At 40.0% G+C, this 26,362-nt stretch overlaps 2 protein-coding genes across 12 annotated transcripts in view; one reads left to right on the top strand and one right to left on the bottom strand.

Moving 5' to 3' along the window:
• Positions 1-11,987, top strand: part of mapk10 (mitogen-activated protein kinase 10) — a 70,466-nt gene extending 58,479 nt beyond the window's left edge. For 2 of the 5 annotated variants that reach the window (XM_041810774.1, XM_041810776.1), the window contains exon 14: positions 4,301-11,987. In XM_041810774.1, the coding sequence (XP_041666708.1) occupies positions 4,301-4,443 (143 nt within the window). In that variant the 3' untranslated portion in view covers positions 4,444-11,987. Of the gene's footprint in view, positions 1-4,295 lie in introns of all 5 variants that reach the window. The other 3 variants (XM_041810777.1, XM_041810778.1, XM_041810779.1) reach the window with 3 other exon arrangements.
• Positions 11,988-13,668: 1,681 nt separating this feature from the next.
• The window catches only part of arhgap24 (Rho GTPase activating protein 24), a 136,196-nt gene continuing 123,502 nt past the window's right edge, over positions 13,669-26,362 (bottom strand). For all 7 annotated transcript variants that reach the window (XM_041810905.1, XM_041810904.1, XM_041810908.1 and 4 more), the window contains 6 exons: positions 25,076-25,283; positions 20,842-20,974; positions 19,433-19,506; positions 19,226-19,347; positions 17,960-19,121; positions 13,669-17,744 (listed from right to left, as the gene is read on the bottom strand). In XM_041810905.1, coding sequence (XP_041666839.1) covers positions 17,480-17,744; positions 17,960-19,121; positions 19,226-19,347; positions 19,433-19,506; positions 20,842-20,974; positions 25,076-25,283 — 1,964 coding nt within the window. In that variant the 3' untranslated portion in view covers positions 13,669-17,479. The remainder of the gene's footprint in view (positions 17,745-17,959; positions 19,122-19,225; positions 19,348-19,432; positions 19,507-20,841; positions 20,975-25,075; positions 25,284-26,362) is intronic.

Raw genomic sequence — 26,362 nt, 5'->3', positions numbered from 1 at the left:
CATGACCTCTTATCGTACTCTCCTTATAGTTAAAACTTTTGCAAGAAGAGAGCTTCTTGTCAAAGGCTTAACACCCTTTTGTCTGTTTGCTCAGCCAAAAATAATACAAACTAGCATCGTGAAAACCAGCCGTTAAAACAGTATATCTTTCTTAAACATCTACAAACAGAAACATTACAGAGCAAAAATGATCCTGAATTATTGAAATCAACTGACGGCTCATGGGTTAAATCTCTGCTTTCATTCAACAGCTGTTCTTTTCTCTTCACTTTGCCTCTTACAAATGCATCACCATCATTTCCCTGTTTTTTTTTTTGCCATCCACTTGTAATTAAGCAGATGGGCCGGCTGTCTGATGCTGAGTGCAGCACACTCAGTGCATTGCAGGCTCTGCAGACAGCAGTGTTTTTACTGCAGCGAGAAAACAGAAGAGCTGAGAGCACACACGATGCTGAGACAGAGCCAGACTGGTTCTGCAGCTCCTTTTGGTCTATCGCATCAACATCTTTGATACTTTAATTATTTTATATAAAGCTATCACAACACTAACTTGTTGCTAACTTGTCACATAAATTATCTTTCTTACCCGTTGTGATGCTCAGTTTGAACTTAAGCAGATCATTCTGACCTTGACTACATATCTAAAAGCATTGCCTAAGTGTACCTAATAAAATGATCTATCTATCTTAATCTACTGAGATCTGGAAACACCAGAATCCAGAATTTTTGGGCATTTGGCTGTGTTTTATCAGCAGACCTTATTTATTACAGAAGAACAGCATAGAACATAAACTTTCTCAGAACTGGTATATTTTTTTGTACTTGTCATCTATAAAACCTTAAACTCCTGCTGCTCCCACACGACGACTTTCAACATTTCATTCTGATGTATTTACAGTAAGTAAACCTGCTGCTCAAGTTAATGCCAGCCATTAATCCTTCTTTGTTCTCTGTTTTGTTTTGGGTCAGCTGAAGTGCCCAACAGTCTCCATTAAGCAATTACCTCCAACAGAGAGCAGACACAAACAGCTGATTTACAGTTAGACTGTACTGTACAGTGAACATGTCCTCTGTGGATGTTAACTGCTTACATGCCATGGAACTAAAGGAGCCGTCTTAGTGATTTCCTCACATGGACACATTTTTTGTTATACTTTTTCATCAGTCTTTATGAGTTTAAATATCATAAAAGAAGCAGGTAGCTTGTTTTTTTAAATAATGATTTTCTGCAATAGTTATCAAGAACAGGGACACTGTTAGCCCAGTAGTTGTGCCCACCCCCACATACAGAAGCTGTTGTCCTCCAAGTGTGTGTCCCACATTCAAGAGGCATTTGAGAAGCCTTATCATTATTACTGATGATTAGGGCAAAATAGAGAAAATAGCAGGCACAATAAGGAGTTCTTCAAATCCTTACTGTGTGACTTTTAGAGCAGATTTTCAGACTGAAACAAATGCTGTTTTTAGACACAACTTCCCAGCTCCCTGCAACTCTCTTTCATCCCTCCTTCACCTCCTTCTTATCTCACAAACAACTCAAAATGAGATACAGAGCAGTGAAAAAGTGCTAACTAACAGCAAACAAGAGTTTGAAAATTACTCCAAGTGGTCATCTTAAATTGATTCAGTTGTTCCCTCACTTTTTAGCTCAATGAAAACAATTTCTTTGGTTTGGTAACTTCTGTTGGTTATCATCCATTTGCACTCCTGCAATAACATTCTGTCATTTTCATTTTGCAAAGCTGATGGCCTGGCCAGATTCCATCTGTCCAAGGCAGATCCATCCAATCTGAAACCATTGTGCCAGGTCTGATACTGGACCTGACCAATCAGCGTCATTTGAGGAGAATGGGGCAGTAGCTATGAGTGGGGTTTTGTTGTGCTGGAAGTCAGTAGCAATGAGCGCTGCCGGTGTAGCATTTACCTCAGATGTAGCTATAAAGCAGTAGTTTTATCAGACCTGGACCACATCTTGTTTTTAAATAAAGAGCAGAGAACAGGACCAAAAGCTATTCATGAAGATGTTTTCACTCTTCTGCCTGCATTTATTTTCAGCATTTTCAGGTGTTTTTTTAGTTGTACTGTAGCTGGTATACACAATGGCTGCCATGGGTGTAGTGAGTAGCTTGGATGTAGCCTTAGTATAGCAGCAGTTTTATCAGAACTGGGCTACATTTCTTTATTAAAATAAGAGCAAAGAGCCACACAGAAAGCTTTCTTCTAAAGAAGTCGTGACTCCACACTACATTTACATCAAATATATTTGATCTTTTAGGTGTTGTAGGACCAGTGGGATGAAATCCCATAAAGGGAGGTTCCTACTTGACAACTCTGATGGTGTCCTGGCTCTTGCTGCCAGTCAGTCTAGGTGTCCAAACCATTTCCACTGGGGGCCGCATACAGAAATATGTAAGGATGGTGGGGCCACTTTCATATACCTCACCTTGATATAAAAGTAAGTAAACCCAATCTAATGTCGCTTCAGATATGCTGAGTGATTGGGTATGCTTAAATGACTAGTTGATGGCTGAAAAGGCAAACAGCCAATCCTTTTAAAGGATTTTGGGGAGGCCAATCAGATTTCAGGCGGCCCAAGTCGGCTCTGGCTACCACTGGCTCCACCCCTGGAACATCATTTGGGCTGCTTTTTGCTGTTGTTATCCATTAGGGCTTTATAACTCAAGATATATTTATTACTTTGGTTTCCAACATGTTTACTAATTATACTTTTGTCTCAATTTAGTCTTTAAAAAAACATGAAAACTTGTAAAATGTTTGTTTACAGTGTTAATATGGAAGCACTGCCTTATGCTGAAACTAAAAAGAATAATACAGTCTAGCACAAGCGTCATGCTCCATTGAGGGCTATATTTCATTTAATTTAACAATTTTTGTGGGGGGGGGCAATCAAAAATGGGCTGCGGGCCACATTTGGCCCCTCAGCCACAGTTTGGACAATCCTGGTCTAGGTGGTTGACTTTCAGGGGATGAAAGAAAAGAGCATGATGTAGTGTAGGGGTCTCTTTGCTAAGCACTTATTCTGTCATTGGGGTAAAAGTAGCTCGTGTTTATTTCAAATTCAGAAAGTTTGGTTTTATACCTTTAAAGCCTCTGTGAGGAACTTTTTGTTTGTGTTAATTTAGCGCCCTCTGTGGACAAAGGCACAAATTTTTATCACTGTACAAATACAAGAATAGTCAAATTATTGTTAGCCTGACTAAAGATGGGCAAAATCAGATGATCACACCTTATGACAGCGTTTAGTTTTGCATATTTATGTCTCAGTTGGACCTAAACTGGACTTTACATTCTGCACATGCTCTTTGGTTCTAATGCTGGACATTTACCCGGAAGTTGATAAGCATAATTGCTAAACATAGCAGATGCTGTGAAGTCATTTGTCCTCAGATTTTCCTGTAAGCTAGGGGGATAGCATGCATTATGTTCGATCCAAAGTAAAAACACAATGTCTGCAAAGTGTATGGATGTGTAGTGTTTGTCCACTTGTTAGCAATATCAACGGAAGAGGGTCTACGGTATCTTCACTTTATGGATGAATATCACATAATGAGGAAGAAAAGCTGTTAAAAGTACCCTTTCAAGGTTGATACTGTGAGGGATCCCAGAATGCTTTTCAAGTAGCACAAATAAGGAATGGCACTTTTAACAGCTTTTCCTCCTCATTGTGTGAAATTTATCAATGAAACTACAATCTAGGTTTCTCTGTTTAGAAAATACACCTTATGTAGCACAGTTTTAGCTGAACAGAGTTTTCAATTCAAAACAAGAGGTAAACATTGGAGACGAGCAGAGCTGAGCACTGCTCGTTTTGACTGAGAGCCCCCTGGTGGCAGAATTTGCATACTGTGTGTCTAAAAAATAGGTAAATGCCTGAATGCAAATCATTTTGACAAAAAAAAAGCCATAGCAGGCCCTTTAAAACAAAATAAAATAACTTGTGGGGAGGACTTTTTTTGAGGACTTTAAGGACCAGCTGCATCCTCTGACAATCTTTCCTGTGAAACCCACTGGACCCAAACCTTACCACAACACCTCTCTCATCACACACAAACACACACACACACACACACATGCTGTGATATCGTTGTTCTACAGGTTGTGTGGATGTTGTTGACGTCTCAGTGTCACAGAACATTTCCAGCTACAACATTTCTCTCACTGTTCCCTTTGTGTGCACTTTCAAAATACCTCTTCTGCTTGTGTTTTCCTGCTGCTGCTGCCTTCCTCTGGACTCTTTTTACGTTGTAACCCCCTGCTGCTGTTGATTCCCTTAGCACAGGTGCAGCCGTGAACAGCAGCGAGAGCCTCCCTCCCTCCTCCTCCATCAACGACATCTCCTCCATGTCCACCGACCAGACCCTGGCCTCAGACACTGACAGCAGCCTGGAGACCTCTGCAGGACCCCTGGGGTGTTGCAGGTGACTAGCCGCCTGCCTGCGCAACCCCATGTTCTTCCGAAGGTGAAGAACCCCGAAAGAAACGACCCACTGAAAATACACACACACACAAAAAGAGAAAATGATCAAAATTAATATATATGAAGAACAAAAGATGAGTTATGGAAACAGAGAATCTGAAATGAGGAAATCTCAAAGCCTGTGCATTGTCATTCAAAAACAGCATTTAAACTGAACTAAATGAGCTGAGACATATGTTAATGATCCTCTAGTTGCTTTGCTTATATACCCCACATATCTTGTATATGGCATCCGAACAAAAAAGACCAAATGCTTAGACTTGCATCTCCTGTAAAGTGCATATTGGCTGGCTGCTGGTCTCCTTACAAAAGCATTATGCTCCAATCATTGTGGCAAGGTGGGCGGACATTTTTCTCATTTGAACTGTACAATAAAAACTCCATCCCCTTTCCTTATGTAACAACACTGTTGTATTTTGATCTCTAAGCTTGGTCTTAGATGCCCTTATCCTCATCCAACACAATCCCCATGTAAGGTTGCCTGATTTGTGTTCTTATGTGGTTATTCTGCAGGGATACAATGTTGCTCTCACCCTGAGCGGCGCTCCCTGCTCTATTTGTAAATAATGTAATTCTGTACAGCTGAAGGGCACATAGAGTGGGACTGACGGCCAGTACACTGGGAGTTTTTTTTCTGACTTGCGCACCTTGCCACATCACCGCTTTCCACCTCAGTTGCCCCTGCCTAATGCTGTAGTCCTGCATGATTAGATTTAAAACGATGCTAATCTCACTGTATGCTAAGATGAGTCTGTATAGAGACTTTTGTTTATATACGATGTGAACTAACTCAAATCCAGAAATCAGGGGTCTGGTCACATGATAGTATGTGTGAGCGTGTGAGTATGAGTGTGAGTATGTTAACCACAGGCAAGTCATCAAGATGTGTGTAAATGTCAGGGCTGAGTTTGGGACTTTAAGGGTCAGTACACTCAGTAGAGTGAATTATTTTGCGTGTGCTCAGACTTCTTATGAGGAGTTTTAAAAGTCTGATTTGTGTGTAATGTCCCTTTTATTTCCTCTGGTAGAGTATGATCAGTGTTTTCCACAGGCTGGCCCGCAGCCCTTCATGCCATTCACCATATTGACACAGAGGCCGTTATTACTGATGTGACGCTAACATTGGGGAGCTTTAATGCTGTGATAATGTTACTGCTGTAATCCAGGTAGTAAGGAAAAAATGTAGTTAATTAGACTTATTAGACATTTAACTACTTTCACATTAACTGTAAGGTGTCTTTAGAGTTTTGTTTTGAGTTAAAAATTGGGGATTATTTGGACAAGGGTAAACTTGATTACCCTGCTCAATAACAATTAACATAAGCATTCTAATACTAACTGGCTTCATAAAACTGTTGGACAGTAATGTTAGCTTGGAATCAGTTTAATGCTAAATTAAGCTCTAGTGTACGGTAGCTAATGGGTCAAATAATTTGCTTAAAATATGGTCCAGTGTCAAGAAACAAAGCTAGAATCTGCTGGTAGCTAGGTCATATCATGTAAGTTACAGTCCCTAAATAGCTGGTGTTAGCGTAAAGTATTGGCCAGTGTTGAGGGACAGTATGAAAGCCTAAAGTTAGCGACAAATGTATGACTTTTCTATCAAGTCAAGTCACTGCTAATATGAGTTAGGAGCTGGTATATTGCTAAAATTAGCTGTAGATTACACTAGCTAATGGGTTAAATAGTTTGTGTAAGTTGAAAATATGGCCCAGACAATGTTGAAATAGATAGCAACAAATAAGCAATAAAAATCATATTGGATCAATGACACTTAGCAGAAGGTTAAATAAGCTAATGCTAATGGGTAAACTATTTTGTTTTGGTTGAAAATCTAGCCAAATGTTTACCAAAAACAATCTACCATTAGCTATCAATTTGTGACTTACCTATTATGCAGGCTTCTTATGATAGCTAACTGTTTAATTGCTGAAGTTAGCCGTAGCTTACTCGAGCTAAAGGGGTTGGAAATCTTGTGTTGGTTGAAAGTTTGGCACAGCCTCCACAGACGATGTTTAAATCTACAGTTCGCAACAAATTTCTGACACTTTCTATCATGTCAAATTGAATGCTATGCTAGGAACTAATTAAATACTAGTTAGCTGTAGGATACACTAGCTAATGGGCTAAATATTTTGAGCTTGTTTTAAGTAAATAGGAGTATGCTACAGCTTTGTTTAGCTTTAATGCTAATCCTTACCACGATTGGCTACTTTGAGGACACAGTAGTTTCTGAAATGTTTTGTCAAAGCTTGAAAAATGAAATAATACTCAGTGACACTGATAAATTTAACTGTTAGCTAGGAGTTGACACCTTGTCTGTATTATTGTTACTCTGTGACGCCATTATAGCTAGGAAGTAGTTGAATGCTGATGTTAACTATCGCTTTATTATGGGTTGTAAAACAGGAAGTTCAAGCTTTATTCTTAGAATGACATTATGTAACCCCCCTTTTTTAACAGTCACTACTATTTACTTTTATATGACGGACTACATGGAATACAACAGTAATGCACATTTGAGCTCACCACTTAGAGTGAAATCAGCAAAAGGCCGTGGTGTAAATGTGGTGAATCGTAACATGAACCCCTCATAGGCATGGGGGCTGGTCTGATTCACTGTGGGTTTACTATTAAGAGAACATTATTATTGATTTAACTGAGACATAGGAGGCTTATTGAAGGGAATACAGCCGGTAGTTTACAGGCTGGTGTTGAGTGTTAACGTGGTAGCCATACAACATTTCATTCTGTAATATTATGATCGCACTACACACTACAGAAGCTAACATCCTTCTTTTGTTGGAACTAGATATTTCCACTAAATTATTTCTTAGCTGGAAGATTTATTTATTGACTTATTTATTTTGACAGGTGGAACCTGAATATGGCAAGTGCCTTTTGGAATGAAGCATTGCAAGTGCAGAAATTATATTTTTTTTCCCTCTGCTTCTTCTTTTTCTGCCTTAAAACTATCTGAATCCCCAGTCCACTGCTGTTGGTAGAACAATAATGACAAGTTTGAACTCATGTTGCAGTTTAATTTTACATTTTAGCAAGAGGTAGAGAAATTTTGAGGTGTAAGTCAAACTCCTCAGACTGAATGGCCTAATTACAGTATGCTTGTGGTCTTAATGCGACATTATATGAAAGGTTTCCTCATTTTCATAAAGTTTTGATTTAATGCCACCACTTTTAGGACTCTACTCAAACCCCATTTGAACGTACTACCAGAGATTCACGAGCTGGGGCACTAGCACACACTCATACTCTTACATGCGTCGTTTTCGTTGAACTTTGCAAGGGCCTTTAAGATGTAAAGATATATAGGACCTGCATACAGCGAGTATCAGATAATCATCCCTGAGAGGGGTTTTTCACATTGGTTGACCGATTTCCTGGGCTTGAAGGTGATAAATATCACAAATGGACTTAGTTGTAGACTCCCATCTGGAGATCTTCCTAATGAAATGGCGTGGCATCATCTGCAAACAAACTGTAACAAAAACCATGCCATATGATCTTCATTTCTAGTCAAATTCTAGGATTTTTTTCATTATTTTTATAACAGTTTTAGGTGGAATTCAAATTTCCTTTTAATGCTTCAGATCAAATACAATTCTAGTAGAAACAATCTGTTAACTCCTTATGTGTATGACGTTATTTACACACGAATGAGAAAAATAATTTCACCACTACATTACATGCAGATTTAGTTGGTTTCTAGGCAATAAATTCTTAAAGCTGGTATGAAAAACTTTCTCTTTATGTTGATTTTGCCACCTGTGGACAAAGTGATATCTTCTATCTCTTTGTTGCTGTGTAAGGCTGGCTACACACTTGACAGTTTTAAGCTGACTTTAAGCCTCAAATCAGAAATATCACAAGTTTCAGATTTATGATTCCAGGTCAGCTTGCCTCTGAACCGCAACAACCAATGAGAGCAAGCATACTAGGTGGTGCCACCTACTGGATGTTACAATCTCCTCTGTGAAATTGTTTCCTTAAACAGCAAGTTTTTTTTTTTTTTTTTTTAAGATCTATTTTTGGGCTTTTCGTGCCTTCACTGGATAGAGGAGGACAGTGAATAGAATTGAAAATGGGAGAGAGAGAGGGGAGAGCCCATGTACATGGACTGCTAGGCCATCTGCGCACCCTAAAAACAGCAAGTTTTTAAAATCAGTTAAGATATGAAACTGTCTACTGTGTAGCCAGCCTAAGTGGTGCTCTTAAACAAAGATATCACTCTGCCGTCTTTAACAGTCAGGTGCAGGCTGATGAAGGCTGTTACGGCAGTGTGTAGATAATCTCCTTGCAGAACTCCTTTTCCGCCACGCTGGATTCAGGGAGAGCTTTAACAAATTAAATTCTAATTCTACAAGCAAATAAATTTCTGATGGAACAATTCCGATGATAGATGAAAGATTTTCCAGGATTTGTGCTTTGTGTTGCTGCAAACAGAGCCAACAGATTTTATGGGATGAAAAGGGGGACACTTGACTTTGTTAACAAAGTAAAACACAACATAAAAATGTAAATATTACCAAATCCCCATGTTTTCCTCTTATGGAAATTGCATGACCACTGGTTAAGATTTTAAATGAAACCCTGCACACTAAGACCTTATTGGATCCACAATAGTCTCTTTTATATGTAAACTGTGAAAAGAAACTAAATATATTTCTGTATTTTGAGAAAAATAACAAAATTGTCTCACATTTAGGCCATCTTTCTCGTGCAATGCACTCTGGGTAGTGACATCAAATGGTTGTTGTTCGTCTTCCTACATCTTTCCCATTCTATTCACCTCGATCTACATCAGCTACTTCTCCTTTATTGGCCATCTTTCCTTTATTTATACCGTGTGTCCCATTTGAGGTCTTAAGGGGCAGTTGCCATCATTGGGCAATTGGCAGGGTACACCCTGGACCCCGGACTTGTTGCCAGCCCATCACAGGGCTGACAAACAACCTGCAACACTAACACCTATGGGCAATGTAGAGTTACAAGTTGACTTAACTAGCATGTTTTTGGACTGTGAAAGAAGCAGGAGTACCCCACACATGCACAAATAGAACATAAAAACTCTACACAGAAAGGCCCTGTATGACCGGGGCTCAAACCAGGAGCCTTCTGACTGTGAGGCGACAACGCTAACGATGGTACTATAGTTCAGCTCCTTCCTTATTCTTATGAGCAGTGCACCATCACTTCCTGCTCTCCAAAGTGACCACGACCCCATCCGGTTGAAAATGAACCTCATGTCTGAACACGATGAAACACTTTAGCATTGTGTTTTGTGCAAAAATTAATTAAAAAGCCATAATTTACAACATGTTTTTATCCCAATTGACAAAAGAGTGTAAAAAAAAAAAGATCTCTGTGGCTTTGGGCCAAAACTAGAGAAGATTATAGTGGTCAGACACTGGACTGGTGTCATGTTCCTACTTAAAGCCAGTGATCTGTCTTTGACACTAATTCAACTTATTAATGACTTTTTAAAAGTTCAGAATCAACTCAAAAACGAAGGATGTTCCCAGGCGGCTACTTCCCTATTTGGCTAAACATTTAAATTGCATTAAACTGGCTAGTATAAATTGAAGAAAGCACTCAGAAAACAGTCAAATCCATTACAGGGTCATTGTGCCATGGGGCAGGTGTGCCGAGTAGAATGTGGCGAAAGTTAGCAGCTACGTCCATCAGCCTCTGTTTGTCGTTGCGGATTAATATTGACTTTATGTGGTTACTCATCACCTTGGTTGACAAGTAGTACAGGTCTATAACCCTCAACAGCTAACACACAACTTAAATTCCATTTTCTAGATAAAAATACTAACCATTTGACATCATTACTCAGAGTGAATTTCACAACAATGGCAGCCTACATGTTGTTTTTTTTCTCAAATGCACAAGTTTTGTGTTTCTTTACACCTAAAAAGAGATAGTCTCAAAAAGTACATGTCTTAATTAGCAGCGTTCCTCTAACGTTTCGTCATGAATTGTTTAATAAATGGGGATGTCTTTAGGGGACTGTTTTGAAGCATATTTCCAATATTTGTCTGTTAGCATGTAATTTAATGGTCCAACTTTCTCTCTGGTTTTTCTCCCACTGGTTAATAACCCCCTTCACTGTACATACAATGTCTCAAAACCCTCCCTAGAGTCGAGTATGTAACTCCAGAAAGCTACTTTGTTAACACTCAGCCTGTGCACTATAAACCACACTCAGACTCACAGTGACCTTCATAGAGCTCAGAGGGCACCTAACGGCGGCGGTGGCGTCTCCATAATAAGCTATGGCTAGCTTGGCTTTCTGTCCAGGGTCTGGTCGGGGAAATCTATAAAAAAACAGGGTGCAACTTTGAAGAATAACTTTTACTGTTTCTGAGATGTACAGATGACTTTATCACAGCAGGGGACTCGTTCGCTCCTGCACCACTAATACTCACAGTACTGTTGCAGATAATCTACAGGGGCATTTTTAACCATCCATACTTCAATATTCTAACGTTTCACACAGAGAACAACCACTCAATCATGTTCTTTTCCTTTCTTTGAATGTGAATCTTTTTATAAGACGTCCCTCCAGACAATTCTGTTGTATTAAAAAGGTGCTTTTAGTCCTGCGCCTGAAGTCGACCGGATTTAAACACAAAAACAGGCGGGTTGTCTGCACTGAATGTAGAATTGTTTTTCACTCACGTCATTGCTGCTCTGCTCGGTCATCAGTGTGTGTGTGATATCAAACGAACCAGCAACAAACGCTGCGAAGGTTGTCTGATTTGTCCTTCAAAATAAAGTCATAAGATGTGGGATTATTTAAGGAATGTTAATGGAGAGTTGTTAAATGTGTTTGGGTGTATTTCATGTGTGTATTCATGTTCAGTCACATAGAGTTAGAAATGTGTCAATCCTGATTGAGTTTTTATCAAAGTACGGGACTGAAAATGTTTGCTGATGAATCAGGATTGTTTAGCCGTTTATTTAAAAATGGCCGACTTGTCATACAGCCATGGTATTAGGACACATCTCAGCTGTGCCAACATAAAATCTTTGGACCCAGTACTTGTGATCTCCAGCCTTTTTTTTGTTTCCCACTTTATTTTTCTTTGTGTCATATTGTAAATAACAACAACCCAACAATGCAATAAACACTATTGCACTCAGACAGGGAGGCAAGCTACTGCAAAGGTCAGGTGATGCTAAAATGTTAGGTGGACTACAAAGGTGAAAAACCCTGTATAGCTCATCTGAATCAGGTGATGTTGATTTTCTTCTCTTGTTTTTTCTTTTACTCCGTGCTGTTTTAACGAATCATTCTTTTTGACATTGTCAGGTTGAAAAATAAAGACAAAAAAATAAAGGAAATTGTATCTGTTTCACGCTGATCTCAAAGCTTCAGGCTCTAGCGTTTCAAATTAAGTCGAAACAAACGCAAAAGATAAAGAAAAAATTACTGAAAGCTGTTACTGTAAACACGACATTTTAAAGGAACTGTGTATGTAAAAATAGTATATGTATGTGATTGAAAATAAACAAAACCTTTGATCTTGGACTGTGCTCATGTTTTTCTTATACCTGCTGTGATTTGAAATTCAATATGTTGGATTTTCCTGTCCATCAGAGTGTTTCTCCAGCTTTTTAAGTAGGAACCATCTGTCCAAAGTGTCACAGTGATGCTGAGTCCCACCTACACAGACTCCAAATCAGCTTTTAGTCCCGCTCAGGTCTGCTGGACACTCTGTCTGAAAGCTGGCAACCATTACAAAGACCAAGGCAGAAAGAGCACAGAAATGTAGTGCAGGAAGAAAACTGCTGCAGGAAACTTTTCTACTATGTTAGAGGAGAGTGAAAGAAGAGGTAAGACATGATGCACACACTTATGGGGGGCTGGGGAAAATCCCAGCTGTCATAAGGGATGAACCAGGGTATGTCCTGGACTGGTCACCGGTCAGTAGCAGGGCTGACATGCAGACAGAAACAATCACATTAAAGGGAATTTAGTCTCCGAATCAGCATGTCTTTGCTACTCAACAAGGCACTTGATCAAACTGTATCAATTCAAAGCGAACTTTAGAAAGCACTGAGCAAAATTTTTAATACTTAGAAAGCACACTAAGCCTAATTTTGTCCACTAAAGAGTGCACCAAAAAGAGCACTTTTTTGAATTTAATTCACTCAGAGGACATGAAACATTGTACTTTGTCAAATGTAGTTTAGGGCACCAAAGAGGGCAATTTGTCAAATTTGGTCCACTAACAGTGCGCCACAGCAGGCAATTCGTCAAACTTGGTCATCTTGGAGGGCATCAAAGAGGGCAATTTGCCAATTCTACATTGAGGGTACCAAAGTGGACATTTTATCAAATTTCATCCACTTACGGGTCACTAAAGAGGGCAATTTGTCAAATGTTGCCCAATGATAAGACATCTATGAGGGAATTTTGTTGTTTATCTGCCACATCTATGAGGGAATTTTAATGTTTATCTGCCACATCTATGAGGAAATTTTATTGTTTATCTGCCATGGTGGGATACAACAGGGCTTTTTTCCGAACTAGGGTTTTTCTTCAGAACTACGTGACAATATTTACATCAGTTGTCCATACCATCTTTCCTCACGAGTGTCCCACACGAGTGGTATGTTAGGTTGAGCCAATCCAACTGGCCGTGGGAAAGAATTACATCCTGGATGGTCAGCAGCTGATCAAATGGCTGTAACAGAAACACTCACAGAATCATGGCTATCACAATTCAGAGAAATTAAATTACATATATGATTTAATTACCATCTGTATAAAGAGTAACTTTTTAAGTCACAAAAGATCCTCAGGTTATAACGTGAAATTCTTATAATTCTTATTTACTCATTTATGAGTCTAAGATGTATATAAAATCTCTGTCTAAAGGATAACACCATGCCATTGACTAGAAAATCTATCTTTATAAAATGTCAGGCATCTTTACTAAAATCATCTGCTACTTTGGTACATTTTCTTATATACCAAGTGAACAATACTATCCTTATAGACACTGGAATTTTTATCAGTGAAATGCCTTAAAGTACCCTTAAATTTAATAAACACATTAAAACAAGTTTAAATATTGTCTGTTTTGTGAGGTTTGCATTAAAAGTACATAACAATGGAAGATTCACATGAAAATGCCTTTTTATTCATATTAAGTCATTTTTTTAAGTTCTTTTGTGTGTCAAGTATCATGTCATGAAAATATTCCACCATCCCAGTCCTCCCGTCCCTCTCGCCCTGTGTCCATAATCTGCTCTTTTGTGTTGAATTCACAAAACCAGGAGCCGCTGCCAGCTCGGATTAAGCCCATTACTTCCCGGTGAAGGGTGCAAAATGAGAAGTCTGAGCTCTCCCCGCCCTCCGTCTTTCACTTGTTCAGGCACTTTTTTTTCCTCTCTGTGTGCACATTCTTCATGTCCTGCATTGACCAGCAGCAGGTTTAAAGGACACCTGGTCTTCAGAGGAAAGACGAGCCAGCGGCCGGTTTGTGCGCACCTCTCTTTGCAGAAGTCCAGCTCAGGTCTGCAGTCACATGACTGTCCTGTTTTGTACCCATCAGCAAATCCACGCTTTGTAGACGTTTGGTTAAAAGCTACATCAATACACTCCTCATTGATATGCAGTCACTGTACAGACATTCACTTATTGTACACTGGCCCTCAAGCACTCATGCACCATGCACGCACAACTTGCTACACAAGCTAACAACCAGGCTGTTTATGTCCTAGACGTGGACAGACTTGATGCAGTAATCCCCCTTATTCACAGTTATCACCAACAAACATGAAACTAGCTCTGCAACTCTTTCTTTGGACTATGTCAGGATTTAAACTAGTCCTGTCATGTAGATTTCAAGGTTGATTTTTAAAACTAGACATTAGAGATGTTACAATTAGAGAAGGGAAAATCAGGGTTTAATATAAAATTTTAGTTGATACTGACACTAAGGTGACTTTCATCACTGCTTTTGGTGTACCCCTCATAGTAACTATGCCAACACTTTGTCATGTTTGACCACGAAAACTGATCAGAGTTTGCCATGACCCGTGACAAGATTCTGTCTCTAAATCAGCAGTTAGGTGAACCAGATGGCTGCATTGAATTGACAGGCCACAAATAGGCTGCTTAAATCAGTTTTTGTATCTGGTTACCAGTACTTATACCAGTACAATTATTCCAACAATAACAACACTAATATCCTTCCAAGAAAAAATATCAATAGTTCCTATCAGTATCAGAAAACTACCAAGAGTGCTGGCTATGTGCCATTTTAAAGGGAGATTTTGGCTATTTTGGAGTTGTGTTGTGTAAGGGTACTTGACAACAGTAATGGCATTAGCCTTCAGAGATTTCAGTGTTCTGCCCCTTTAAGGAGAGAGCGTACTGCTGGCATCAGCAAGGAAGCTTAGCTCTATGGTAATACATATGGATGAGTATTGAAATCTACAGGGTACTGGTACCAATCTACCTGTACCGGACCAAATTACAACACAGATATCAATACTGAATTTGATACCTTTTGTACTGAATGAAAGGCCAGAATATGTAATGGAATTTGCGTGAATTAGGAGTTGAGTTATAGCAGTTTCCTTTTCTCATCCCATGTTAGACTGGTGTCTTGTAAAATTATTTTTATGAATCAATTACATTACCCAGTAAACTCTTCCTCTCCCACTGACTTTCAGCACATCCTTTTCTCTCAAAAGATTCAGAGCAGGCACCATTTAGGCATCAGCACCATATAAAAGGTATTGATTTAGCACCGGTATTAGAGATAACCTAAACAGTAAGCAACCCCTTGTACCACAGATGGGTACAGTTGCTTTGCAAGATTAACAAGTTTCAAGTAAAAATGGGCCAAACGTAATGTTGGCTCAAGTCTACGCAACATCCAAAACATTTAAAGCATTTAATTTTCTCTGGAAAGCCTCCGTGGTTGCCACTAATTTGTGGTGCAGCTTTCGGCTATGTGTTCATTCCCCTCTGTGTATTGTCATCTCCAGATCAGCTGGTTTTTACCATGGCTTCTTTTCTTTAATTCAGGATTTAAAAAAAAAAAAAAAAAAAAAAAAGCACTTCCATGGTTTTCTTTTTGATATAGTGTACATTTGGGCCGGCATTGTTTTTTTTGTCCCATCTTTCTACCTAAAACTCACTAAATAATGGAGAGCAACTGTAGCGATCTGAGTTGCTGTATAGCCTAGTGTCCTTGCCATTGCCCCCCGCGCTCTCCTTAAAGGGGCAATGCAGAGTGAAATCTCTGGAGGCTAGTTCCATTATTACTTTTGCTAAGCACCTCATACAAAAATACAGAAATATTCCTTTAATGACCAAATGAGTGGAACAATCAAACAAGTTCGCTTTTTAAGTTAATGCTACCCAACACTGATTACCATTACAGATACAAGTACTGGTATCAGTATTAGAACAATATTGATACCAGTATCAGTAACCCTATCAGAAACTACTACTTTTTGTGCAATATTTGATTTTTTACATGTTTGAAAAAAGAAAAATCTGTTTAGTTCAGATCAGTATCAGACCAACACCAGCAGCAGTTTCCACATCTGTATGAGCAAACTACCAAAACCAGTACCAGAATCTGTATTAGTATCAGCTTCATAACAATGATAATTTTAATGCCACTCATGCTGGCATCAGAAAACTACCAGTACTGATAAACTACCTTGGAAGCAATATCTGTAGAACAAAGAACATATCAGTCAGTGTACTGGTCAAATACATAGGCCAATCTACAAAAATCAGCTGGTTTCAATGTAGATGGTGTTTCTCTATCAGTATTTAGAAGTTTTTAAGGGGTCTTCAGTATCAGCCATTATGAAGCCTGAGTATTGGCAAGGAAAAGCTTTAAACTGGAATTTTGTTTGTGTTGATGTGAAGCAAATTCCTAATTAGAGAGATTAAAACGTGTTGCCTGAACTTTAAGTCCATGATAGTTGCTTCCATTTTACCTGGGATTAATACCATTTACTCATCGTGCAAATCTTCATATTCATCTTTTAAAGCTAAAAAAAACATCCCCCATTCAGTATCATCCTAACTGGTGCCGCATCCATCAGATTATGAGTCAAACCACAGTGCTGACTAACTAGAAGCGTCTACAAATATCCATAAAGTATGTACATACAAGCTCTTTTTTTGGTCATGGGGGTAAAAGAAACAGCACAGAAGCACAGGCACATTTACAGTATATTGTCCAATTTAAACTGAGCACACATCGAGCAACAAAACATTCAGTACCACCTTGCAGAGACTCGCAGAACATGTAAGTGCAAGGAAAAGTCTTAATATAAAACACACATCACACATTGATACGAGCTTAAATATCAGATAAACATTTAAGTATTATTCTCATTCCTTTTTACAAACATATGACACTGTGTGTGTTTCTGCTTAGCTTTCCCTCTATGTACAAGAGCAGATGTAGAATCCCAGTAACATGTTTGATTGGATTTTAAAAGTGGATTACAATAGGGAGGAGTTCTTGTCTTTTTACGACCATGATGTTTTTTTTATTTGAAGATTGCTTCCTTTTAATCGTTTTTTTTTTTACTCCTTTAAGCTCCAGGAGCTTCAGTAAAACAGAGGTATAACTGTGTATTATCATACACTGTAGTATGTTTTACCTTTACTTCACTGCGTAGTCAGGGGAGTGACTGATTCAGTTTCTGAACAAGTCAGAGTGTCTTTTTGTTTAAATAATGCTGTATTTACAGAGAATGTCAGTGTGGCATCACTCCAGGTGATGTCTGTATTTATAAAGTTGGCTCACATTAGCCCTGCATCTCCTATTTCTTAAATTAAAACATGCCTTAACCTTCCTTTTCCAAACTTCCCCTCTGCAGCCAGCAGCCAAATCCTGTTTGGAGCCCTCGTAATGTTCACATCATATAATTTTCAGTCTTTGCTCTACGTCCCCCGCCCACCCTCCCTCACTGTATCCAGATGGGGTTGTTGCGTTCTGGTCGCCGGGGGTCGGTTACAGCGGCGTTGCCAGTTGCAGTGAGGTCACTGAACGTGGAGAAAAACTGTTCCATCTCTTTCTGCAGCATCTGATTTCTTCTCTCTGCGTCGTCCTTGGCGCGCTCTGCGTTACGTAACTTGATCTCGGCCATCGTGTACTTTTTCCTCTCCTGGTCCAGCTCCTCGTGAAGGTTCACCATTTCGGTCTCCAGGTCCAGGTTACGCTGCTCCAAGCTGTGAAAGGAGGCAAACAGTGGGTAAGGAAAAGGAAGCAGCTTAAGCTCGTCTTTGCATTTTAATTACTTATACAGGTGTATAGTGGAGTTCAAATCATTAACAGGCTGACAGTATTAGCATCATTAAATTAAAACTTTAGTCAACATGCTATTGTCCTTCAATCATGTTTAGTAGTGCCCTAAAAATACTTCCTTCCACAAACAGGACCCTACCTTTTTATCCGAGCCTCATACTCTGCCTTCTGTTTTTGCATCTCCTGTTTCAGACTGGCCACTAAACTGTGTAGAGCGCTGTGACTGCCAGGTCCGTTACCCACAGTAGGACCGTCACTGTTCTCACTACTGCTGGTGCCCCGACTGCTCCGCCCTGTTGCATCTCCGCTGGCCTCTCTGTTGCTGTTCCTGCCCTCTGCCTCTCCTCCTCCTCCAGACTGAGGAGGGTCATTTTCCTGCCCTGGTCCATCCAAGTCCTCAAAGTGACCCCCATAGAAGTCCTGCTCAGGGCAGGTGGTGGTGGAGGAGCGACAGGAAGTGGAGTTGTCTGGGAGAGAGATTTCACAGGAGGAGGTGGACCAGGTGGCGCTGTCTACACTCTGCTTGTCCTCACAGCTGCTGTTCAGACACGTGTTAGTGACGTGGTTCTGCTGCTGGTTCTGATGGTTTAAGTGGACATTGTCATAAGTAGAAAGCCGGTTCTGATTGGATGTTTGATCTGTGTGTGTTTTGTTGCTGTCACGTAACGTGACAGAGCCGTTTGGCATCCACAGAACATTGCGGCTTTGTGTCTCAGTGCCAGAAACACCCAATCGGACAACTCCAGTCCCGCTACCCCCACTGCCGCTTCCGCTCGTTACACCACTGGTTCCCATTTTTGTCCCGGAGCCTTTGAGAGCTCCACTACGCCGTGCCATCGGTAAACTCCCACCTCCTGGTAAAGTCTGACCCTTCTCTTGATTAGGATCAGAGGAGGGGGAGGAGCTAAAGGAGCCATTTGTAACAATCCCACTCCCTTTGCTGAAAGCAGGGTTCTTTTTTACAGTCAGTGGCGGGCTGCGGGTCATATCAAAGCGTCCTATGACTCCGTTATGAGGGCTCGCTGACCGTGGGGAGCTGCTGTTATCAACATGCTGGCGATGTGAGGGAGACTCAGGAGCTTCCCAGACACACTGCCTGACTGTCTGGGTGTTGTTGTTCTCAGCGTTCTGAGACACAGCAGTAATGGCAGAGGTAGTAGTTGTGTTTTTTTGTCGTTTTAGTGGTTCAATGTTGTTGTTGTTGACCAGCTCCAGAGCTGTTGGGCTGTCCTCGCTGTGGGGGAACAGAACGTCATGTCGGCCAATCAGAACAGCCATGAGCTGTTGGACCAGAACAGTACCTGACAACAAAAACCACATGTCAGATCTTGACTTTCAAAGTGTTCATCTAATTAAGATCAGCAGAAAACAAACATTAAAGAGCGAGACAAGCTCCAGTACCAACCTTCCATTATCGCCACTGGATCTTCAACCTTCGGCCTCAGGATGTTTGGCCCGAAAACTGTGGCTAAGTTCTGGACGCTCATCTTGTTCACTCCTGAATATGACTGGACTTCATCTAGAAATCTGCCAAACAAGACCAATCAGCTTCTGACACTTGATTAAAAGGTCAGAATTTGACAAATCAGCCACTTCAACCATCAGTCACTACCTGCAGATGTACTTCAGAAGATTGTAGTTCACTGGAGGTAGACAATCAACAAGCCTTCTCAACTCCTTCATGCCCTGCAGGTCACAGACACATTGAGGTAATATAGAGTTAATGTAAAACATTTACAGCAAGTCAGGGACATGCAGAGCAAATAGAAAACAAAACAGTCAAAGATGAAGTAACTTGAAAAGGGGCCATGGTTTAGCTCAGTGGAGAGAGCAGTCGTCCTGTGTAAAGAAGCAGCAGTCCTCATCCAAGCAGTCACAGGATGAAATCCCAGTTCTGGCATGGTGTGGTGCATGTCATCTCTCACTTTCCCTCTTCTTTTCTTTGCAACATATCCAGCAACAGATACACAGCCTCTTTTGTAAACTTGTTCACCTTTTTATCTAGAAATTGATGCAACTTTGTTGCTTGATAGAGATAAGAGCCACCAGCTCTGTTTGTGTTGCTAGATACCCAGGAGAACCGTCAAGTTTGACTCGCCCTACTCTCCCTCTGATTCTAGGAAGGAAGGATACATTGAGTCCAAGCCAATCAGACGCAGAGTAAGGTGTGCCATGCCTTTACCCTTCCTAAGGAAAAATGTAACAAACTACTGAATGATATGCATAAGAGACTCTGGGATTTTTATTAACTACATAATTGAAAAAAAAAATAAATTCAAAATCAAAGAAAGAAGGTAACAAACTTTTTATATTTTTGTACCTGTAGTCTATTATGAATCCCACATTTTCTCAGAATTTATCCAAATTAAAATGCTGCTTCCACTGTAAGCTGCTTTTTCTAACCCTCCTCCACCCCAGCTCCTCCATTATGCTACATCTGACTTAATCAATGTCAGACTGTGTCATTGATGCCTGCTCTTCTCTGGGTTTCTTGCTGCTTCTCTCCCTGTCTCAGGCTTTCTTTGTGGGCACAGGAAAGGAAACTTATGGCAAACTTAACATGCTCACTGTGCTCCTTCTTTAGTCAGATGTCCTTAAAAATTTGAAAGTGAAGGAGCTTCTAATCCTTGCTTGGATCTTAAATTGTTCTCACTAGATACAATATGGCAAATGCGTTTGTATTCACAAAGACAGAACTGCTACAGAATTGTAAGTGAAAACACAACAGAGTAATGTTTGCAATGGTAAACTGCTGTAACACACTCCTCAATGCTGCTTGGCTGTAAAAGGTCAAAACAGGCACAGCAAAATCATTACATGAGAAACAGCAGAGTGGAGAATGGATGACCGGGCAGTGGGGGAGCAGCTTTAATGCCACAGAGCAGGACTCTGAATGATTTATGGGACCACTTTCCTTGGTATTTTAACTTTGAAAACTTTATGTAGAGCTTTGAAGTGTGTGAAAAGCCAAGTTAGTGTTGAATACAGGTACAAAGAAACAAATCGAGTAGCCTTTCTCACCGTTTCATCATCCTTGCTGAGGAGTTTGGCACAGGCCAGGAAGTCATCGTACTTGTGGAAGGGGATGACGGGCTCGGGCAGCTCTCTGAGGTACAGCTTCAGGAGAGAGGCTACTGTGTGCACATCGGTGTTACTGAGGAGACAAAAGAGACAAACAGAGGCTGAGTGATTCATTACTTTACACAACATGGAGACAATCATAAACTAGGAATGCTCCTGCAGCAAGGGGGGTAATAAGATGGACATCAGAAGGAAAAAGAACAGAAATACCACAAGTGAGAAAACACAGAGCACCAACACAACTTATCACATTTACAAGACCTTTCTGGAAACCAACTTCTTCATAATTTAATAAAAGGGTAAGGATGGATACCACCCTTGTTTGTGCATAAAAATGAGACTACAGCCATCATAGGGAACCATCAGCCTAACCAAAGACTGGGAACAAGCTGATTTGTTATATTTAAAGTCCACCAATTAAGAGATTATCATGTTTGTATTCAACACAAAACAGAAGATGATAATGACAAACTGCCTTATTTGTTGGGGTCATGTGGTCTACACACTAGTTGACATAACACGCCAGTTTTACAAGTCAAGTAATGCATTATTAGATACTTATTAGATAAGTGTCCTACCCTTCCCAAACCCCACCTCACTAACAACAAAAATGTGCCTTTTATTCTCCTGACTGAGCAGTGATGTCAGAAGGAACAGCTTTACACAGCTGAAACATTCCCCCTTATGTTGCATTTTTGGACCAAAGAAAACAAGGACATCATAAAAAAATCTAAGTTCAAAAGCTTGAGATTTCTCGATTCCATTAAAGTGAGGCATACAGTACTATGCACAGCCTGTGCGTAATACTGTATGCCTCTGCCTACCAAAGGAGTTGTGGCTTTTTTGTGTCTGTTATTCCTGTCATTAGGGTGTAGAGTTAAACATTAGGGGCAGTAAAAGGCTGTAGAATGACTGAAAACTTAAGACATCTAAAGGAAGATTTATAGTTGGCTATGTGTAACTGAAGTGGAACAAATTGTTAAAGGGGTTTTAATTTTTGTAAAGCAGAGGTACTCTAACGCGCTACTTTCCTCTGTTAGTAATGATTTACTTTTAAAAGTACACTTGCCCTACTTTGCCTCCAGCTAGCTTTAGTGTTGTACAGAAAAAGCCTATGAGAAGGCACCGATTTAGCTCAATTGGTAAAGCATAGACTCGTATACAGAGTTTACAGTCCAAAACTGGCTGTAGGTTTGAATCCCAATACAGGCACTATTTGATGCATGTCCTCCCCCACATTATCACCCCATATATTCTGTCTCTTTTCAGCTGTCCTACCAAATAAAGGCAAAAAGGCCCAAAATATAATCTAAAAAAGGCTACAAGTAGCAATCCTTCTATTTAACTCATTGCTAGAAGGCAAATAAAATATTTCTAAAAAATGTGTTACTTTGCTTTTGAGTATCTTGTCAAAATGTCAGAAAAATTCAGTGTTCATGGTTATTTGATTTGATAAAAGAAAATAAAGTGTCAAACAGAACAGAAGCAACAGGAGGGATAACGGGTTACAGCACAAGAAAGAAAAGTAATATCAAGAACACTGGGGCAGCTAAGATGAACTCCCAGAGAAAAAAAGATTTCTTTTGTGGGTCTAAAAACATGAATTCATGTTTTGTTGGGTCGGCAGGATGTTACAAGGACAGTGAGAAACAAATTACCGGACGTGGGTGGAGACAGGAGGGTGTAACATGTGTTAAAGCAAGTATCAGAGGGTGGAGATATGTTGATGAAACATTGACGGCTCTTACAGGGAATCTGATCCCTTTGTTTCTAGGAAATGCTAAGATGTATAGCCGGGTGCTGACAGTCATGGCCAAATTTGATTTATGGTCATAAGAAGATGAGGATGGAGAGGAAGGTCAAGTAAATGAAGGAGGACAAGCAGAGAAGGGAAGAATAGATGTGGAGGTGGTATTTTCTATCACTCAAGCATTTGTCCGTCACCCTGAATGGTGGATGAAGGTTGTCACATTAAAAAAAAGCTCTCAGTCCGTCAGTACAGCCACCTACACAACATGAAGCCACACAGAAACTTACGTTTTAAGCTGCTGGACTGTGGAGAGTTTGAACTAGTCTGTGCATCAATGCCACTGAAAATATACACGCTTGGTGTTGCAATTTCTTGCTTTCAGTTCACAATTCCATAACTTATTTCAAACTTTTATCTTAAAGAATACAAAGTGTATAAGGCATGGCAAGTTAATTCCCATCCTTCCATCCATCCATTTTCTTCCACTTATTCCAGGGATGGGTCACGGTCAATCCTCTCCCAAGCGGCTCTTCCTGGGGGATTCCGAGGCATTCCCAGGCCAGATGAGATCTATAATCCCTTTAAGGGCTTCAGGTACCAAAAATCAAGTCTGCATGTACAGTGCTTAACAAATTTATCAGACCACCACCCAAAGTAAGGTTTATGCCACAGCTGCCCTAAATTAACAGCATTGGTAATTACCAAAATCGTTTTTTATGTTTCTGCAATGGTTAGTACACCAATATGTAGAAGCTCTTTAACCGAAATGATATTTTTAATGCTAAAATATAATTATTATTGTTATCCATGAATTTTCAAATGTACTGATTTACAAAAAAAGTGAAAAAATAGTAAAGCCCATTATTATTTCTTGATTAATATATATATCAAATTATAGTTATTTACTGTCATTCCTGAACACAAAAATGAGTTTTAGTGATTTAATGTTATGCTTGATTAATTTCTGACTTCTCAGAGAAGCCCAGTGAGCTGGCTCAAATTGGGGTATAAAAAGGTGAATTCAGTTTGAAATTCCTCATTCCTGATCAAAACGGTAAAACATCGAGAGCTCACTGAGAATGAAAGAGTCCGCATTAAAGCACTTTATGACGCTGGATGGTCTCTGAGACAAATAGGGAAAGACATAAAGTGTTCTCACAGTGTGGTCAAGTATGCTTTGGAGTCAACTGCTGAGACTGGTACTTGCAAAATGCGCAGGAAAAAAGGCAGAAATCGAAAGTTAACTGAAGCAGATGTCAGACACCTTGAGATTTGAAGTACTGGAGACCAAAGGAAGACCACAGCTTCAGGCAGAGATGAATGCTTCTAGATCAGAGTCTGAGAAAGTCTCCAGAATGACCATAAGCAGATGACTGACGCAACAAGGCTTAAAGGGAAGAATAGCTGCTAAGAAGCCATTATGGAGGCCTGCAAACATCCAGAAACGCCTCAGATTTGCCAGGGAGCACAAACACTGGACTGTTGATGACTGGAAGAAGGTACTCTGGATGGACGAGTCCAAGTTTGAACCCTTCGGTCAGCATGGTCGTGTTTATGTCCGCAGAAAAGCAGGACAACGTTTTGATGCCAGATGCATTGCATCCACAGTGAAACACGGTGGAGATTCCATTATGATATGGGGTTCCATTTGTGGATACGGCGTGGGCAAATTAGTGAAAATGGACAGGACCATGAACAAGAACATCTACCACAAGATCTTAGTGCATCATGGAATCCCTTCTGGACTGAATTGGTCATGGGTTCATATGCCAACAAGACAATGACCCCAATCATACTTCAAAGCTGTGCAGAGACTATTTGACCAAGAAAAAGGAATCTGAAGTACTGGAACTGATGGACTGGCTAAGTCAAAGTCAGGCTTTGAATCCTATTGAACAAATTTGGGATTTAGTAGATTCAAAGATTGATCGCACAAAAGTTTCGTCTAAAGCAAGTCTGTGGTAACAGCTGGAAACTATTTGGAACTCAATAACAAAAGAGACTGTGGAAAAGTACATAAAAACAATGCCAGCAAGAATGCAAGCTGTTATCAAGGCCAAAGGAGGCCACACAAAATATCAAGTTTTTTGGTTATTATGTGTGAAAAAAAGACTATGTAGTTGTTCCAGTTTGTTATTTTCCAAATAAATAACAATAACATTTTTAGTTTTAAATAAGTTTTTGAAAGATTTCTAAAATATTTATGTTTTCTCATTTTTATGACAGGTGGTTGAATAAATTTGTTAAGCTCTGTATATGTAGTTAATGGTTTGGTAAGATCATGTTCTCCTCAACTAGACCCAGCTAAATTATGCACATTTACCAACATCTCCATTGGTTTTAGAGGTGCAAAATCTGTCCATTCAAGTCCAGTCATATAGCAGTCTCTTATTAAAATACACTGATGTAATCCAAGAGACTCACCAATCAAAAGAAGGTTTCTCCCCGCAGTCGAAAGCATCCTGCAGCTCTTTGACCAGGTTGGCCTGTCCAGGCAGCCTGAACAGTCCCTCCTCTCTGAGGCCCCACTGCCGAATGAAGTCCACGCACTGCTCCACCAGCATGGGGGCCAGTTTGTTCCCAAAGCGGCGTTCATATCGCACAGTTTCCTCCAACTTCTGACCAAAAATCCCTGAAAAATAGACATTTTAATGATGCTCAGAGTACTGCAGATGAATGGAAATGCTAGAGGAAACCAGCCCTTTTGATCATAACCACTCAGCTTTTTTATGACAAAATTTGTATTGCAGGAGAAACTTCATAACCACACTGAGCAAAAGTGGTAATAAGTGAGTTTAACATACCAAAGAAGCTTAGAGCAATATCCCCATGAATAATTAATGTTTTGATAACAGATATACGTGACTAAGTTCTCTTTTGAAGCTGAATTATTAAGGGTATGATCCTGAAATGACAAAAATCACAGTTTATCATTTGAAATATTGATACTGTTAATATCCTGCATGACTTTACTTTCTCCCTTCTAGAGAAAGGAGCATTATCCAAAAAGCCTTGCATCCGCAGCTTAGGCAACATCAAAGGGATATGTTAAATCAGTTGGAAAAGAAAAACATCTGATAAGGCCAGCGAGACAGTCTGAGTGAAATAATATGTACACCCACAAAGCTTTAGTCTGATGATCAAATCTGAGACTTCCTACTGAGCCCTTCTCGCCTTTTGTCTGAGGCAGTGGTGAAAAACTCATTTCCATTTGTAGCTGTTTCATGCGGATGCAACAAGAAGGGATAAAGATGTGGATCTACTTAGTTTTCCAGCCCTCAGATAAGGACTGAGGCTACTAACACGAAGGTGTACATGTAGTACGACAGGGTGACTGAATTTAAGTGAGCACAGAGGAATCATGACACTATGGAGCAGTAGGATGCATTCAGCTTTTTGCTGTCCACGGGGGCTATTTCTCCTGCACATATCAAGTTCTGCTGATTCATGGAAGGTCTAAACAGCTAGGACTTCATAGTCTATACAAACAGAAACCCAAACACTTCCCATAAGAACAATCCAAACCCCATACTCACCGCTTTTAAAACTGACACAACTTCTAAGTTTACGGAAAAAAAGCCCATGAATGAATTTGTGATAAGATAACACACCAGTTGTGCAGACTTTTAAGTGTTTGCATTTTAGCATTTTCCAAAAACCAGCCTTTGTTTAGCTGTAATGACAGAAAGAAGAAATCAAAGAGTTTGACAG

Source organism: Cheilinus undulatus, linkage group 17 (assembly GCF_018320785.1).
Source record: "Cheilinus undulatus linkage group 17, ASM1832078v1, whole genome shotgun sequence".
Classification (NCBI taxonomy): Eukaryota; Metazoa; Chordata; class Actinopteri; order Labriformes; family Labridae; genus Cheilinus; species Cheilinus undulatus.
The sequence above is the reverse complement of the archived record's forward strand: the minus strand, read 5'-3'. Positions and strand labels throughout refer to the sequence as shown.